This window comes from Megalopta genalis, chromosome 2, assembly GCF_051020955.1.
Source record: "Megalopta genalis isolate 19385.01 chromosome 2, iyMegGena1_principal, whole genome shotgun sequence".
NCBI classification, from domain to species: domain Eukaryota; kingdom Metazoa; phylum Arthropoda; class Insecta; order Hymenoptera; family Halictidae; genus Megalopta; species Megalopta genalis.
Genome location: NC_135014.1, coordinates 905,330 through 920,303, shown reverse-complemented (window position 1 = coordinate 920,303; position 14,974 = coordinate 905,330). Strand labels below are relative to the sequence as shown.

At 37.1% G+C, this 14,974-nt stretch overlaps 1 protein-coding gene across 2 annotated transcripts in view; it reads left to right on the top strand.

Moving 5' to 3' along the window:
* The window catches only part of LOC117223520 (uncharacterized), an 86,040-nt gene that overhangs the window by 22,775 nt on the left and 48,291 nt on the right, over positions 1-14,974 (top strand). For both annotated transcript variants that reach the window (XM_033475829.2, XM_033475828.2), the window contains one exon: positions 8,286-8,436. In XM_033475829.2, coding sequence (XP_033331720.2) covers positions 8,286-8,436 — 151 coding nt within the window. The remainder of the gene's footprint in view (positions 1-8,285; positions 8,437-14,974) is intronic.

Below are 14,974 nucleotides of genomic sequence, written 5' to 3'. Positions count from 1 at the left end.
TTAGCCGGTCTTCGGAACGTTATCTTATCGGAAAACTGTCCGAGCGAACTAATATCGTGGATTTCAACCCTTCGCGCGCGAAGCCGCAATATTTCATCTTGTACGACTTGCCGCGGCAGTCTCCCAAATATAAACAAACGTGATCGATAACGTGAAAATGATTTTGTAATGCGATCCAACAATTTTGTTTTAGCGACGCCTCGGTGTCGCGCCGCGCGCGTTTGCAAACGGTTAAACCTCTCGAGGGGTTAGAAAAAAAGAATCTATGCAAATATACAAGGTGTCCCAAAAATGTCTCGCAATCCGGAAATGGCAGGTTCCTCGGATCATTTGAAGCAACTTCTTCCTTTACAAAAATGTTCTCCGAGGCACCGTTAACGAGTTATTAACGAAAAACAGTGACCAATAAGAATCGAATACGGCTGACGCGAGGCGGCCCAGCCAACCAGCGCGCGAAGCCCGGTTCCGCTCATTGGCTCGGTCGCCTCGCGCCAGCCGAGCTCGCCTCTCATTGGTCACTGTTTTTCGTTGATAACTCGTTAACGGGGCCTCGGAGAAAATTTTTGTAAAGGAAGAAGTTGCTTCGAATGACTCGAGGAACCCGCCATTACAGTATCAAACTCTGCCGTCCAGAGAAATAGTCTCGCGCAGAATTCAGCCGTATACCTAAAAGGTTAAATCGAATTATCTCGCCCTCGTTCAAATCAGACGTCCGCGACTTCTTCTGAACACGTTCGTCGCCGCGACACCCAGATCTGGGTGACGGTGGGGTATATGCTTCCGTGGGTGCCCGTCACCCAAATTATGGGTGACGCTCTTCTTATTCAATTTATAGGACTTTCAGTTGGATTTTAACCCTTTGCACTCGGGCGGTGACTCTGAGACACCATTAAAATTTGTTATATCACGTTCAAAGATGATTCTTACATCAACAAAGTTTAGATTGAAAAAATTATTAAAAGTCTAACTGTCGTGCGATGTAACAATACACAATTTCATCTGCAGAAAATGCACTCTGTCGTGTAACATGAAAATGTTATAAGCCAGAAAAATTATTTTAGATTTACAATTAAAATAGCTACGAGTGCAAAGGGTTAAAAGGAATAAAATGGAATAAGCACTGAAATAGAAATATAGAATATACAACTTAAAAATACTGAAAATATTATACTATACAGGGTGTCCCAAAAATGTCTCGCAAACTGGAAACAAGAAGTTTCTGGGATCGTTTGAAGCAACTTTTTCCTTAGCGAAAATGCAACCCGTGGCTTCGTTTACGAATTATCAACGAAAAACACTGACCAATGAGAGGCGAGCCCGCCTAGCGCTTGGCGGCCGAGCCAATGAGCGCGCGAAGCCAACGTTCCGCTCATTGGCTCGGCTGCCTCGCGCCAGCCGAACTCGCCTCTCATTGGTCACTGTTTTTCGTTGATAACTCGTTAACGGTGGCTCGGAGAAAATTGTTGTAAAGGAAGAAGTTGCTTCGAATGACCCGAGGAACCCGCCGCTTTCGGATTGCGAGACATCTTTGGGACACCCTGTATATGAAAGTTGCAAAAGATGTTTCGACGACGGATCGCTGCACCGACGGCGCGACGGCTTAATAAAAGTCGTCTGCCGGTGAAAGAAGAGGGAGGGGGGAAGAAGGGATCGGTTTCGTGGGAGCCGTGGTTCCGCCGAATCCACGTATTTGCATACGAAGAGAAATCCGTCGAAGTCACGCGATGGGAGTCTCGCGGTGGCGCAAGTGCCCTAAAGTGTACCGTGAAGTGTCGGGGAAGGAGGTCAAGCGTTTGACGAATGTCGGAACCTCGACAAAAGGCAGCGCGGCGCAATTACGGCTGATTGAATGGAAGTAGAAACTTGGTCGGGCCGGGACGGGCCGGGCCGGGGTTTTACGCGCGACACGTAACAGCCAGTGGACATATTAGGATATCTGGGGCACACGCGCGTCATACGATCCTGATTCCGTCTTCGACTTCGACTCCGGGCGACAGAAGCGCTTCGCGACCCTGCCTCCCTTTTCCGCTCTTCCCTGCAGATCTCCGTCGGATCCCGTAAACTCGGGCCCTACCGGCGAACGGGGCCCGTCCGTCTCGGCCCCGCCGACCGGACCGGCGGCGGACAGAGAGCATCACGGAAACAGAGCCAATTGCCACTTTGCCGTTTTTTTTTTGTTTCCCGCGAAACCGATACTCTCTGTACGATCGCGTTTCCTCTGTCATCTCGCGTGAAAGTTTACGGCACCGCGGAGCTCGCCGGAATTTCCGTCGAATTGTGATCGAGGAATTGCGGTTACATTGTAACTTTTAATTTAGATCGTCGTTCAGATAAATTACATTGTGATTCAATTACAACACAATCCAATTACATTGTAATTCAGTTACATTGTAACTCGTAATCCAGATCGTCATTCAATTACATCACAATCCAATTACGATGTAATTCAATTACATCATAATCCAATTAATCTAACTACATTGTAATTCTGTTACATTGTAACTAGAAATTCAGATCGCTATTCAATTCAATTACAAATACATCATAATCCAATTACATTGTAATTCAATTGCATCATAATCTAATTACATCATAATTCAATTACATCATAATCCAGTAACATCCTAATCCAATTACATTTTAATTCAGTTACACTGTAACTCGAATTTCGGATCGTCATTTAATTCAATTACATTGTAATTCAATTACATCATAGTCCAGTAACATCCTAGTCCAATTACATTTTAATTCAGTTACATTGTAACTAGAAATTCAGATCGCTATTCAATTCAATCACATCATAATCCAATTACATTGTAATTCAATTGCATCATAATCCAATTACATTGTAATTCAATTACATCATAATCCAATTACATCGCAATTCAATTACATCATAATCCAGTAACATCCTAACCCAATTACATTTTAATTCAGTTACATTGTAACTCGAATTTCGGATCGTCATTTAATTCAATTACATTGTAATTCAATTACATCATAATCCAGTAACATCCTAGTCCAATTACGTTTTAATTCAGTTACATTGTAACTAGAAATTCAGATCGCTATTCAATTCAATCACATCATAATCCAATTACATTGTAATTCAATTGCATCATAATCCAATTACATTGTAATTCAATTACATCATAATCCAATTACATCGCAATTCAATTACATCATAATCCAGTAACATCCTAACCCAATTACATTTTAATTCAGTTACATTGTAACTCGAATTTCGGATCGTCATTTAATTCAATTACATTGTAATTCAATTACATCATAATCCAGTAACATCCTAGTCCAATTACGTTTTAATTCAGTTACATTGTAACTAGAAATTCAGATCGCTATTCAATTCAATCACATCATAATCCAATTACATTGTAATTCAATTGCATCATAATCCAATTACATTGTAATTCAATTACATCATAATCCAATTACATCGCAATTCAATTACATCATAATCCAGCAACATCCTAACCCAATTACATTTTAATTCAGTTACATTGTAACTTGAAATTCGGATCGTCATTCAATTCAATTACATTGTAATTTAATTACACCATAATCGTGAATCATCCTAATCCAATTACATTGTAATCCATCTACATTGTAATTCAGTTACATTGTAACTCGTAATTCCGATCGTCGTTCAATTCAATTACATCGTAATTCAGTTACATCGTAACTCGTAATTCAGATCGTCCTTCGATCAAATTACAACGTAATTCGTAACTACTCGATAGGAGTAAAATTACAAAAACCTAACTAAAATTCGGTCGCATTAATTACGAAATTACAACGCAACGATTCCCAAATAAATAAAATCATCATCGACAATGAAAACCAGCGAAACATAACCTTAACATTGAGATTACTCTCGTTCGCATACATCGACGTTCTCTAAAAAAAAAGATTCGATCCGAAGGTCGGTACACATAGACGAACGAAAGTTAGGGCGGCCACTCGGCGCAAGAAACGTTACAAAGCAATACAGGCTGTAAACTAGTCCCGATTCCGTCAGAAGAAATTCCTCGCGGGATCTTTTTCGATCATTTCGAACTGTGTCTCGGCGGTGGCGCGTCGCCTCGCCGCGTCGAATCCGGCCTGCGACGCGCCGCGCCGCATGCTGCATTTGGACGTCGCGCCGCGTCCTCGCCGAAGAAGTGCCTACACCGAAACTCGTTCGCGTGTCCCTTTGGGAGGCCGCTGAACGTGGAACGGCTCCTAAAGAGCTTTATAAATCGTCGATTCCGAAGTTTCTTCACGGAGGCGCGCCGACGATCGTACGGCCGACGAATCGCGCAAGAAAACGCGTCGCCGAGTTTTGTCCGATTTAATTTCCTTTCATCGGCGCATTCGATACCCGAACGAAACTATCCGAACGGCGCGACGCCGCACAGCGAGACTCGCTTATGCGACCCGGCCGGGACGAAGAAACACGGGCTTCTTAGGCTAATCAGTTTTCGACCGAAATGCCTTAAGAATTTGTCAAAGAGAATACGCAGATGCATCGATTTTCAGTGAAAAAAGCTTATACGATTATTTATAATTTATATATAATTATTTACAATTTATATGCGATTATTTATCCAACCACAGTGTAATTCAGTTACATTGTAACTCGAAATTTAGAACGTCGTTCAATTCAATTACGTCATAATCCAATTACATTGTAATTCAGTTACATGATAATCCAATTACATCGTAATCCAGTAACATCCTAATTCAATTACATCGTAATCCAATTACATTGTAATTCAATTACATCATAATCCAATTACATCATAATCCAGTAACATCCTAATTCAATTACATCATAATCCAATTACATTGTAATTCAATTACATCGTAATCCAGTAACATCCTAATTCAATTACAGCGTAATTCAATTACATCATAATCCAATTACATCATAATCCAATTACATCATAATCCAGTAACATCCTAATTCAATTACATAGTAATGCAGTTACATCTTAACTCGTAATTCCCTTCGTTGTTCAATTCAATTACATCATGATGCAGTTACATTGTAATTCAAGCACATGATAATCTAATTACATTGTAATTCAGTTACATTGTAACGCGAAATTCGGATCTTCGTCCAATTCAATTAGATCACAATCCAATTACAATGTAATTCAGTTACATTGTAACTCCAAATTCAGAACGTCATTCAATTCAATTACAGCATAATCCAATTACATTGTAATTCAATTACATCACAATCCAGTAACATTCTAATTCACTAACATTGTAATTCAGTTACATCATAACTCGTAATTCCGATCGTCATTCAATTCAATTACAGCATAATCCAGTTACATTGTAATTCAAGTACATCACGATCCAATTACATTGTAACTCGAAATTCAGAACATCATTCAATGTAATTACATCATAATCCAGTTACATTGTAATTCGATTGCATCATAATCCAGTTACATTGTAATTCGATTGCATCATAATCCAGTTACATTGTAATTCAATTACATCATAATTCAGTTACATTGTAATTCAATTACATCATAATCCAGTTACATTGTAATTCAATTGCATCATAATCCAGTTACATTGTAATTCAATTAAATCATAATCCACTTACATTGTAATTCAATTACATCATAATCCAGTTACATTGTAATTCAATTGCATCATAATCCAGTTACATTCTAATTCAATTAAATCATAATCCACTTACATTGTAATTCATATTATAATATAATTTATATACCATTATTTATAATTTCTACATAATTATTTACAATTTATATACGATTATTTGTCATTCATATATGATTATTTATTCATCGGTTGACGAATTTATGTAAATTCTTTATGGAAATTCTCGGTGAAATTCTTCTGCCACCCTCGATACATTCTTTTATCTTATATGTGGCACGCAACGCGAAAGCTTTTAACGAGTACCGCGGTTTTTCGCTGTCGGGTTATCCCTGTCGCTTTTTCGTCGGAATCGGTTCGATTTACATACGGATTTGTTTCGGAGTTGCGATCGCGCTCGGTTGCTATCGACTGTTTTCGCTTTACCAGCATTGTGCAATAGATAAGAAAACGCAGGTTCGTCGACGGAGAAATTTCTGGCGTGCCGATATATGTATACCTGTCGTTCGACGCAAAAATTCAGTTCCGAGATTTTTCCCTCGAACGACGAAAACCATTTCAACAACTACACATAATGATGGATATTTGTATAAATGGTATACAAATAATAAGTAATGCACAAACAATATATAAATAATATAATATTGTATAAATAATATATAAATAATAAATAATGGACAGATAGTATATACATAGTAAAGAATAGACAAATAATACATAAATAATAAATAATGTACGAATAATATAATAATGTATAAATAATATAATAATGCAGAAATAATATAATAATGTATAAATAATATAATAATGCAGAAATAATATAATAATGTATAAATAATATAATAACGTATAAATAATATAATAATGCAGAAATAATATAATAAAACAGAAATAATATAATAATGTATAAATAATATAGTAACGTATAAATAATATAATAATGCAGAAATAATATAATAAAACAGAAATAATATAATAACGTATAAATAATATAATGACGCAGAAATAATATAATAATGTATAAATAATATAATAATGCAGGAATAATATAATAATGCAGAAATAATATAATAATGTATAAATAATATAATAACGTATAAATAATATAATAATGCAGAAATAATATAATAATGTATAAATAATATAATAATGCAGGAATAATATAATAATACAGAAATAATATAATAATGCAGAAATAATATAATAATGTATAATTAATGTAATAATGCAGGGATAATATAATAATGTATAAATAATATAATACTACACAAATAATATAATAACGCAGAAATAATATAATAATGCACAAATAATATAATAATACACAAATAATACAACAATATATAAATAACATATAAACAATCAATAATATACAAATACTATAATACTTATATATAATTATCTAAATAATCCAACGACAGGATAATAGAACGTTTGGACAGCAGGATATCGTAGAAATAAACGTTCTTCCACAAGGGTTCGTCTCTGGCGTAGTAAACAAGCGACTTCGTCGTCGATTTCGCTCGCTTAGATTCGCGAGACCGATTTCGACGTGGACGCGCGTCGTTGTCGGGCCGTCAGGCGAGACTCGCGGAAAGTCCATTAGAATGATTAGCGAGGTTCTTTGCGTTACGGGGAATTAATAACGTTGGCGGTATCGTTTCCTTATTATTGATCGATGGGTGTCGTGAATCATGCGTGCCGGTGGCTGTTGGCGGCTCGCGACTCTCGTGTTACACCGTGTTACACCGTGTTACACCGCGGTGCACACTCCCAGCACAATATGCGTATATTCCGAGATAGCCGATATGTACCCGTGCCGCGTTCATACGCGATTCCACGCATGCACCGATGCGTCCACCATGAAAAGAGCGACACGCCTAGACCTCGACGGTATTGTCAGCTCTCTGGCGCCCACGCGACAATTAGTGCCGCGGAGAAAAACCGTGGCACTGTGAACACAGGTGCGCCTGGCGCGATCGTCTGCCGAGTCGCGACGCGAGCTCTCGGCTTCTCGATCTCGATCTCGATTCCGTTCGCAACCCCGACGATTGTTTACCTTGCACCCTTACCTTAACGTTATTAACTTTTTAGGAAAATCGGGGAGAAGCGACGAATCAGATTTTCCATATTTTCCAACGAATATTAATAATAATAATAATAATAATAATAATAATAATAATAATAATAGTAGTAGTAGTAGTAGTAGTAGTAGTAGTAGTAGTAGTAGTAGTAGTAATAATAATCATAATAATGATAGTAGTAATAATATTAATAATAATAATAGTAGTAGTAATAATATTAATAATAATAATAATAATAGTAGTAATAATATTAATAATAGTAATAATAATAATAGTAGTAGTATTAGTAGTAATAATAATAATAATAGTAATAATAATAATAGTAGTAGTATTAGTAGTAGTAGTAATAATATTAATAATAGTAATAATAATAATAGTAGTAGTATTAGTAGTAATAATAATAATAATAGTAATAATAATAATAGTAGTAGTATTAGTAGTAGTAATAATAATAATAATAATAATAATAAATATACTGTTTTTATGTAGATAGTAGATAATTCGACAGCCAGAAAATACGATACAACAATTGAAGCACAATAATCGTTTCTCGCTTTGTTTCAGTGCAAACAATGCGGGAAAGCATTCAAGCGCTCGAGCACGCTGAGCACTCACCTCCTAATTCATTCGGACACCAGACCGTACCCCTGCCAATACTGCGGGAAACGGTTCCATCAGAAGTCCGATATGAAGAAGCATACGTACATTCATACCGGTAAGTCTTGAGAACTTTGAAACGACGACAAAAAAGAAAGAGAAAGTGAACACACGTTCGATCGATATGAATTGTTGCGGGTCGCTTTTCGCGTCGATCTAATTTTTAATTAGTTTGTGATCGAAAGAAAAGAAAAGGCCAATCTTTTCAATATTTCATAGCGACCTGACTATTTTTGATACCGTTCAAGGTTGATCGAAGTCGAAGGAACTTTATCTTTCCATGCAAATATATGAATTTATATAATATAGTATATAATTAATATTAATTATAATATCAATTTATATGTATATATTTATATTTATTAATATATATATTAATAAATATATAAATTGATATTATAATTAATATTAATTATATACTATATTATATAAATTCATATATATATATATTATACTGTATTATATAAATTTATATATAAATTGATATAATTATATATACTATACTATATAATTATATATAATATAATATATATACTATATTATATTAATTATATATACTATATTAGTATATATAACTATTACTATTACACTGTATTATATCAATTTATATATAAATTTATATAATACAGTATAATAGTAATAGTTATATATACTAATATAGTATATATAATTAATATTTATATATATATATATATATATATAGTATATATAATATTAATATTAATGTTTATAGTATATATAATATTGATATTAATATTTTTAGCATATATAATATTAATATTAATATTTGTAATATATATAATATTAATATTAATATTTTTAGCATATATAATATTAATATTAATATTTTTAGCATATATAATATTAATATTTGTAATATATATAATATTAATATTAATATTTGTAATATATATAATATTAATATTAATATTTTTAGCATATATGATATTAATATTAATATTTGTAATATATATAATATTAATTATAATATAAATTTATATAATATAGTACACAATTAATATGAACTATAATATAAATTTACATAACATAGTATAAAATTAATATAAATTATAACATAAATTTCCATAATATAAATATTCGTCTCGCCGGCGATTTTCCATCGACGATTGCCAGCGGGAACAATTTTAAACGTCGCGCGACGTTCGCGAGAACCGCATATAAGCGTATCGGAAAATTCAGATCTGTCTCGATCTCGATCGTACGTTCCCGAGCGGCCGGGTGTCGTCTCCCGGATGGCGCGACGGCAAGGGGGGATGATTCCGGCGAAAGTTGCCCGTGGGGGGGGGGGGGGGACACTATCGACTCGGCAACGATGGAAACTTCCTCCCAGGTGCGCGCATCTAAACGCGCGTTACGAACTTTTTCTAATCGAAGAAGAAACTTGGATGGTCGTTCTTGAATTGTTTATGGGAGCCGTCTCGTTTCTAATACCCTCGTTCACTCTCTCTCTATTATTCAATGTAGCATCGTTGTCGCCGGACATCGTCGAAACCTTCGGACGAGCGCTCTCCGCTCCCCTCGAACACCCTCGGCTCCTGCTTCGTAACTTCTCGAGTTTCCCTCTCGGCGTCGTATACGCGTTCTTTCGTTCTCTCGTTTCCATATATTCGTATCTTCTCTTTTACTTTTTCCTTTTTCTTACTTTGCCGCCGTTAACCTTTTAGGTACGGCTGAATTCTGCGCGAGGCTATTTCTCTGGACGGCAGAGTCCGATATGTACTGTACAGAGTCTGATACTGTATATTCTGTCTGCATATACAGGGTGTCCCGAAAATGTCTCGCAATCCGAAAGTGGCGGATTCCTCGCGTCATTCGAAGCAACTTTTTCCTTTACAAAAATGTTCTCCGAGGCACCGTTAACGAGTTATCAACGAAAAACAGTGACCAATGAGAGGCGAGCTCGGCTGGCGCGAGGCGATCGAGCCAATGAGCGGAACCGGGCTTCGCGCGCTGGTTGGCTGGGCCGCCTCGCGTCAGCCGTACTCGATTCTTATTGGTCACTGTTTGTTCGTTAATAACTCGTTAACGGTGCCTCGGAGAACATTTTTGTAAAGGAAGAAGCTGCTTCAAATGATCCGAGGAACCCGCCATTTCCGGATTGCGAGACATTTTTCGAACACCCTGTAGACTGTTGTAAATCGATGTGAAGGCAAAAGAAGTGTGAAACAATGCATATGATGACGATTATTTGATTCAAACGATGAGCGAGTGAGCTACTAGAGCAAGCCACTATAGTGGCGCGTCGTGCCTAAAAGGTTAACGGTCCGATAGATTCGAGTGATCGAATCGTCGACGGGTTTGGTTAGATAAGCGTAGGTATTACTGCGATTTCTTTCTGAACGATGGCGAATTTTAACTGGGAAAAGTAAGACCTTTCACGCTAATAAATTGACAACTCTAGCTACTAATTATTGTTTTTTAACACGAATATTTACTTTTCACAAAATATTGCATCTCTGACAGCACGAATTTCACTGAAAAATGTCTCGCAATAAGGACGTAGAGGTTCCGCAGGTCATTTGAAACAACTTTCTCCTTAGCGAAAATATTCTACGAGGCTTCGTTTACGAGTTATTAGCGAACAAACAGTGACCAATCAGAGGCAAGCGCGGCCGGCGCGAGGCGGCCGAGCCAATCAGCGGAACTGGGCGTCAACCGCTCGTAGGTTGCACGCCGCCTCGCGCGTTATTAGCACTGTAAATGCGTGCAATTATGGTACAGAGAGAAAAAGGAAAATAAAGAGAAAGGAAAAGAAATTAAAAGAACGCGAGAGCAATGAGGGGTACAGTAATTTTTCTCTATTTCGCATAATCGTATCTGCTCTTCCCAAATTGTCCATTTTTGTTCACAAACTGAAGGAAAATTAGGGAGAATTTTACTGTATCACGTTGACGCTAGATTTACGGAGCACAAAAATACAGCTGTTTTATATTAGTTTATAACAATATATCGTTAATATATTATAATTTCTATTATGTTTATATTATATAAATATATTATATATATAACTAATATTGTTAACTATTATACTATATTAACTATTAATTGTATATTGTTATATATAATATTTATATTATTGTTTACAACAATATATAGTTAATAGTTAATATTGTTAACTATTATATTATATTAACTATACTATATTAACTATTAACTATATATTGTTATAAACAATAATATAAATATTATATTAACTATTAACTATATATTGTTATAAACAATAATATAAATATTATATATAACAATATATAGTTAATAGTTAATATTGTTAAACTAATATTGTTAACTATTATACTATATTAACTATTAACTATATATTGTTATACATAATATTTATATTATTGTTTATAACAATATATAGTTAATAGTTAACAATATTAGCTTATAACAGCAGCTTACAACAATAATACATTCATTCTAATCTCGAACAAGCGTTAAATTCTAACATTTACCGTAAATAACACATAAATAGAATAAACAACTCATAAGTATATCATTTACACTATAAATAATCGTTAAAAAAAAAGGAAAAAATTGGTGTCCCGCCATTTCGACGTGCAATTCCGTAAATCTAATGTTAATTGGAAAAGACGAATTCCTGTAGGCGCGTCGAACTTTCGCCGCGTCGCGTTTCTATATTAGCAACCCTTAGCCTGATAAATCGCGCGGCCGTCGCGAGCGTTCGCGATGGTCTCCGGATCATTTATATCGTTGGCCGGACGATCGAAAGCACGCGCTTATCGGCGCCGGGTTAGCATAGGCGGCACGCGAGTCCGCCGAGCGGAACGCTTGATACCGAAAATGCTCGTGTCGTGGTCGCGGCCCGTCGCGCGCCCGTCCACGGCTACGGCCTTTTTCATCCACGCGCCGCGTGCATGTCAACGCGCACTATACGTATATACAATCTGCCCTGCGCTCGTAACACACGGAGCGCATCCTCGACGGGGCGCGCACATCCACGCGGCGGTGGTCGCACCGGCGAGCCGCGTCGCGCCGCGTCGTGTCGCGTCTAATGCCCCAGCTGTTTCACGTGTGTACACACGTATCGCGACCATTTCCTGACAATGAGTGTCATATGCTCGTGAATCACGCACGGATCGCGGCCTAGCACCCACGACGTATTACCGTTCCTGTTGCCATCGCTACGAACGCTGCTCGAAAATCAATTGCAGCCTGGACGAATTTTGGAGAAAAATCGGCCGATCTTCGATCGACGATAACTCCGTGAAAAATCATCGTATTACGATGATTTTTCTCTCGAATTGAAGCTCGTAGCTTCTACTTTAAGACGCTGTTTCTCGATTTTAAGCTCGATGCACCCTCGCCGCTGTGACCCTTCGAGTGCGAGGCCACGTTCGTCGTATCCAAAAGTGATGGATAATATTGGCCAACTTCGACCGACGATAACTCCGCGAAAAATCATCGTAGGACGATGCTTTTCCTGTTAAATTAAAGCTCGCAGCTTCTACTTTAAGACGCTGTTTCTCGATTTTAAGCTCGATGCACCCTCGCCGCTGTGACCCTTCGAGTGCGAGGCCACGTTCGTCGTATCCAAAAGTGATGGATAATATTGGCCAACTTTGATCGACGATAACTTTGCGAAAAATCGACGTATTACGATGCTTCTCCGCTTAAATTAAAGCTCGAAGCTTCTAATTTCAGAAACTGTTTCTCGATTTTAAGTTTGACGCGCCATTATTACTGTAGATCTTCAAACGCGAAGCCATGTTCGCCGCAAAATTGCCAAGTTTGACGAAATGCCCAGACCTTGTCAATTTTTTCTCGGAGATGCGATTTACCGTGAAACGAAGTTCAATCTCTCTTCTTCAATTTGAGGCCAGAATGACGTCGTTGCGATTTTTTTCCGCAGAGTTACAGCACTTCGAAGCGACCCTCGCATGTCCGTCGTGTATCGCCGGCATCGGCGTTATCGGACGCCGCTTCAAAGTGATGTAACTTCGCGGGAAAAATTCGCAGCCGCGTTTCTTTTCTCTTAAATTAAAGAGGGAGAATCGAACTCTGTTTCACTGTATACAGCATCTACTAAAAAAATTTTCCAAAGTCCTTGCATTTCGTCGAACTTGCCAATGTTCGACGCGATAAACATGGTCTCACATTTAAGATGCTACAATGGCGAGGACAAATCAAACGTAGAATCGAGAACCAGTGTCTGAAAGTATAAGCTTCGAGCTTTAATTCAAGAGAAAAAGCATCGCTATACGATGATCTTACGTTTGATTTGCCCTTGCCATTGTACAATAACCTTTTTTTATTGCGAGATCACTTGAACATTGGCAAGTTCGACGAAATGCACGGACTTCGGGAAATTTTTTTCGGAGATGTCGGAAACAGTGAAACGAAGATCGATTCTTCCTCTTCAATTTAAAAGAAAAGAAACGTGGCTACGATTTTTTTCCGCAAAGTTACATCACTTTGAAGCGACCCTTGCATCCTGTGCTACGCGTCCGATAACGCCGATGCCGACGATACACGACAGACATGCGAGGGTCGCTTCGAAGTGCTTTAACTCTGCGGGAAAAAATCGCAACGACGTCATTATAGTCTCAAATTAAAGAGGAAGGATTCAACTTCGTTTCACGGTAAATGGCATCTCCGAGAAAAAATTGGCAAGGTCTGGGCATTTCGTCAAACTTGGCAATTTTGCGACGTACATGGCTTCGCGTTTGAAGGTCCACGGTGGAGATGGCGCGTCAAACTTAAAATCGAGAAACAGTTTCTTAAATTAGAAGCTTCGAGCTTTAATTTAAGTGGAAAAGCATCGTAATACGGCGATTTTTCGCAAAGTTATCGTCGGTCAAAGTTGACCAATATTATCCATCACTTTTGGATACGACGAACGTGGCCTCGCACTCGAAGGGTCACAGCGGCGAGGGTGCATCGAGCTTAAAATCGAGAAACAGCGTCTTAAAGTAGAAGCTACGAGCTTTAATTTAACAGAAAAAGCGTCGCCCTACGATGATTTTTCGCGAGGTTATCGTCGGTCAAAGTTGCCTAATTTTTATTCGAAATATGTCCATGCTGTCGTTTTTTAAAATTGTACCAAATAACTTCAACGTAAAACTTAAAACTTTGAAAGCACTAATTATATTAGACTACGTATAAAAAGAATTTGTCAAACATTATAATTTGCTGGAATAAGAAAATCATGTTTTCTCAACTTCTTTTTACTGTCACTGCTCGCGCGTACAGTTTTCCGTAGCTTCGCCATTTACGTGCAATTTGTCGCGAAAGCTATAGTTATTTATTTACAGTCCCCTATAGTATCCTCGGCTCTCCATCAAACCGTCATGAAATATGCAATACGTTACGCTGACATGATTAAACAATAATGTTAGTGTCCGTAAGAATTTCCTTGGAAAATACCGACATCTTCGATCGATTTCCATTTCATGAAAGCAATATAATTTCTCACAGATATCAAACGTTGTTTAAAATATTTGTTTATTTATTTTTCTGTTTATCTATACGGTAACAATAGTAACAATAGTAACAATAGTAACAATAGTAACAATAATAACAATAATAACAGTAATAACAGTAATAACAATAGTAAC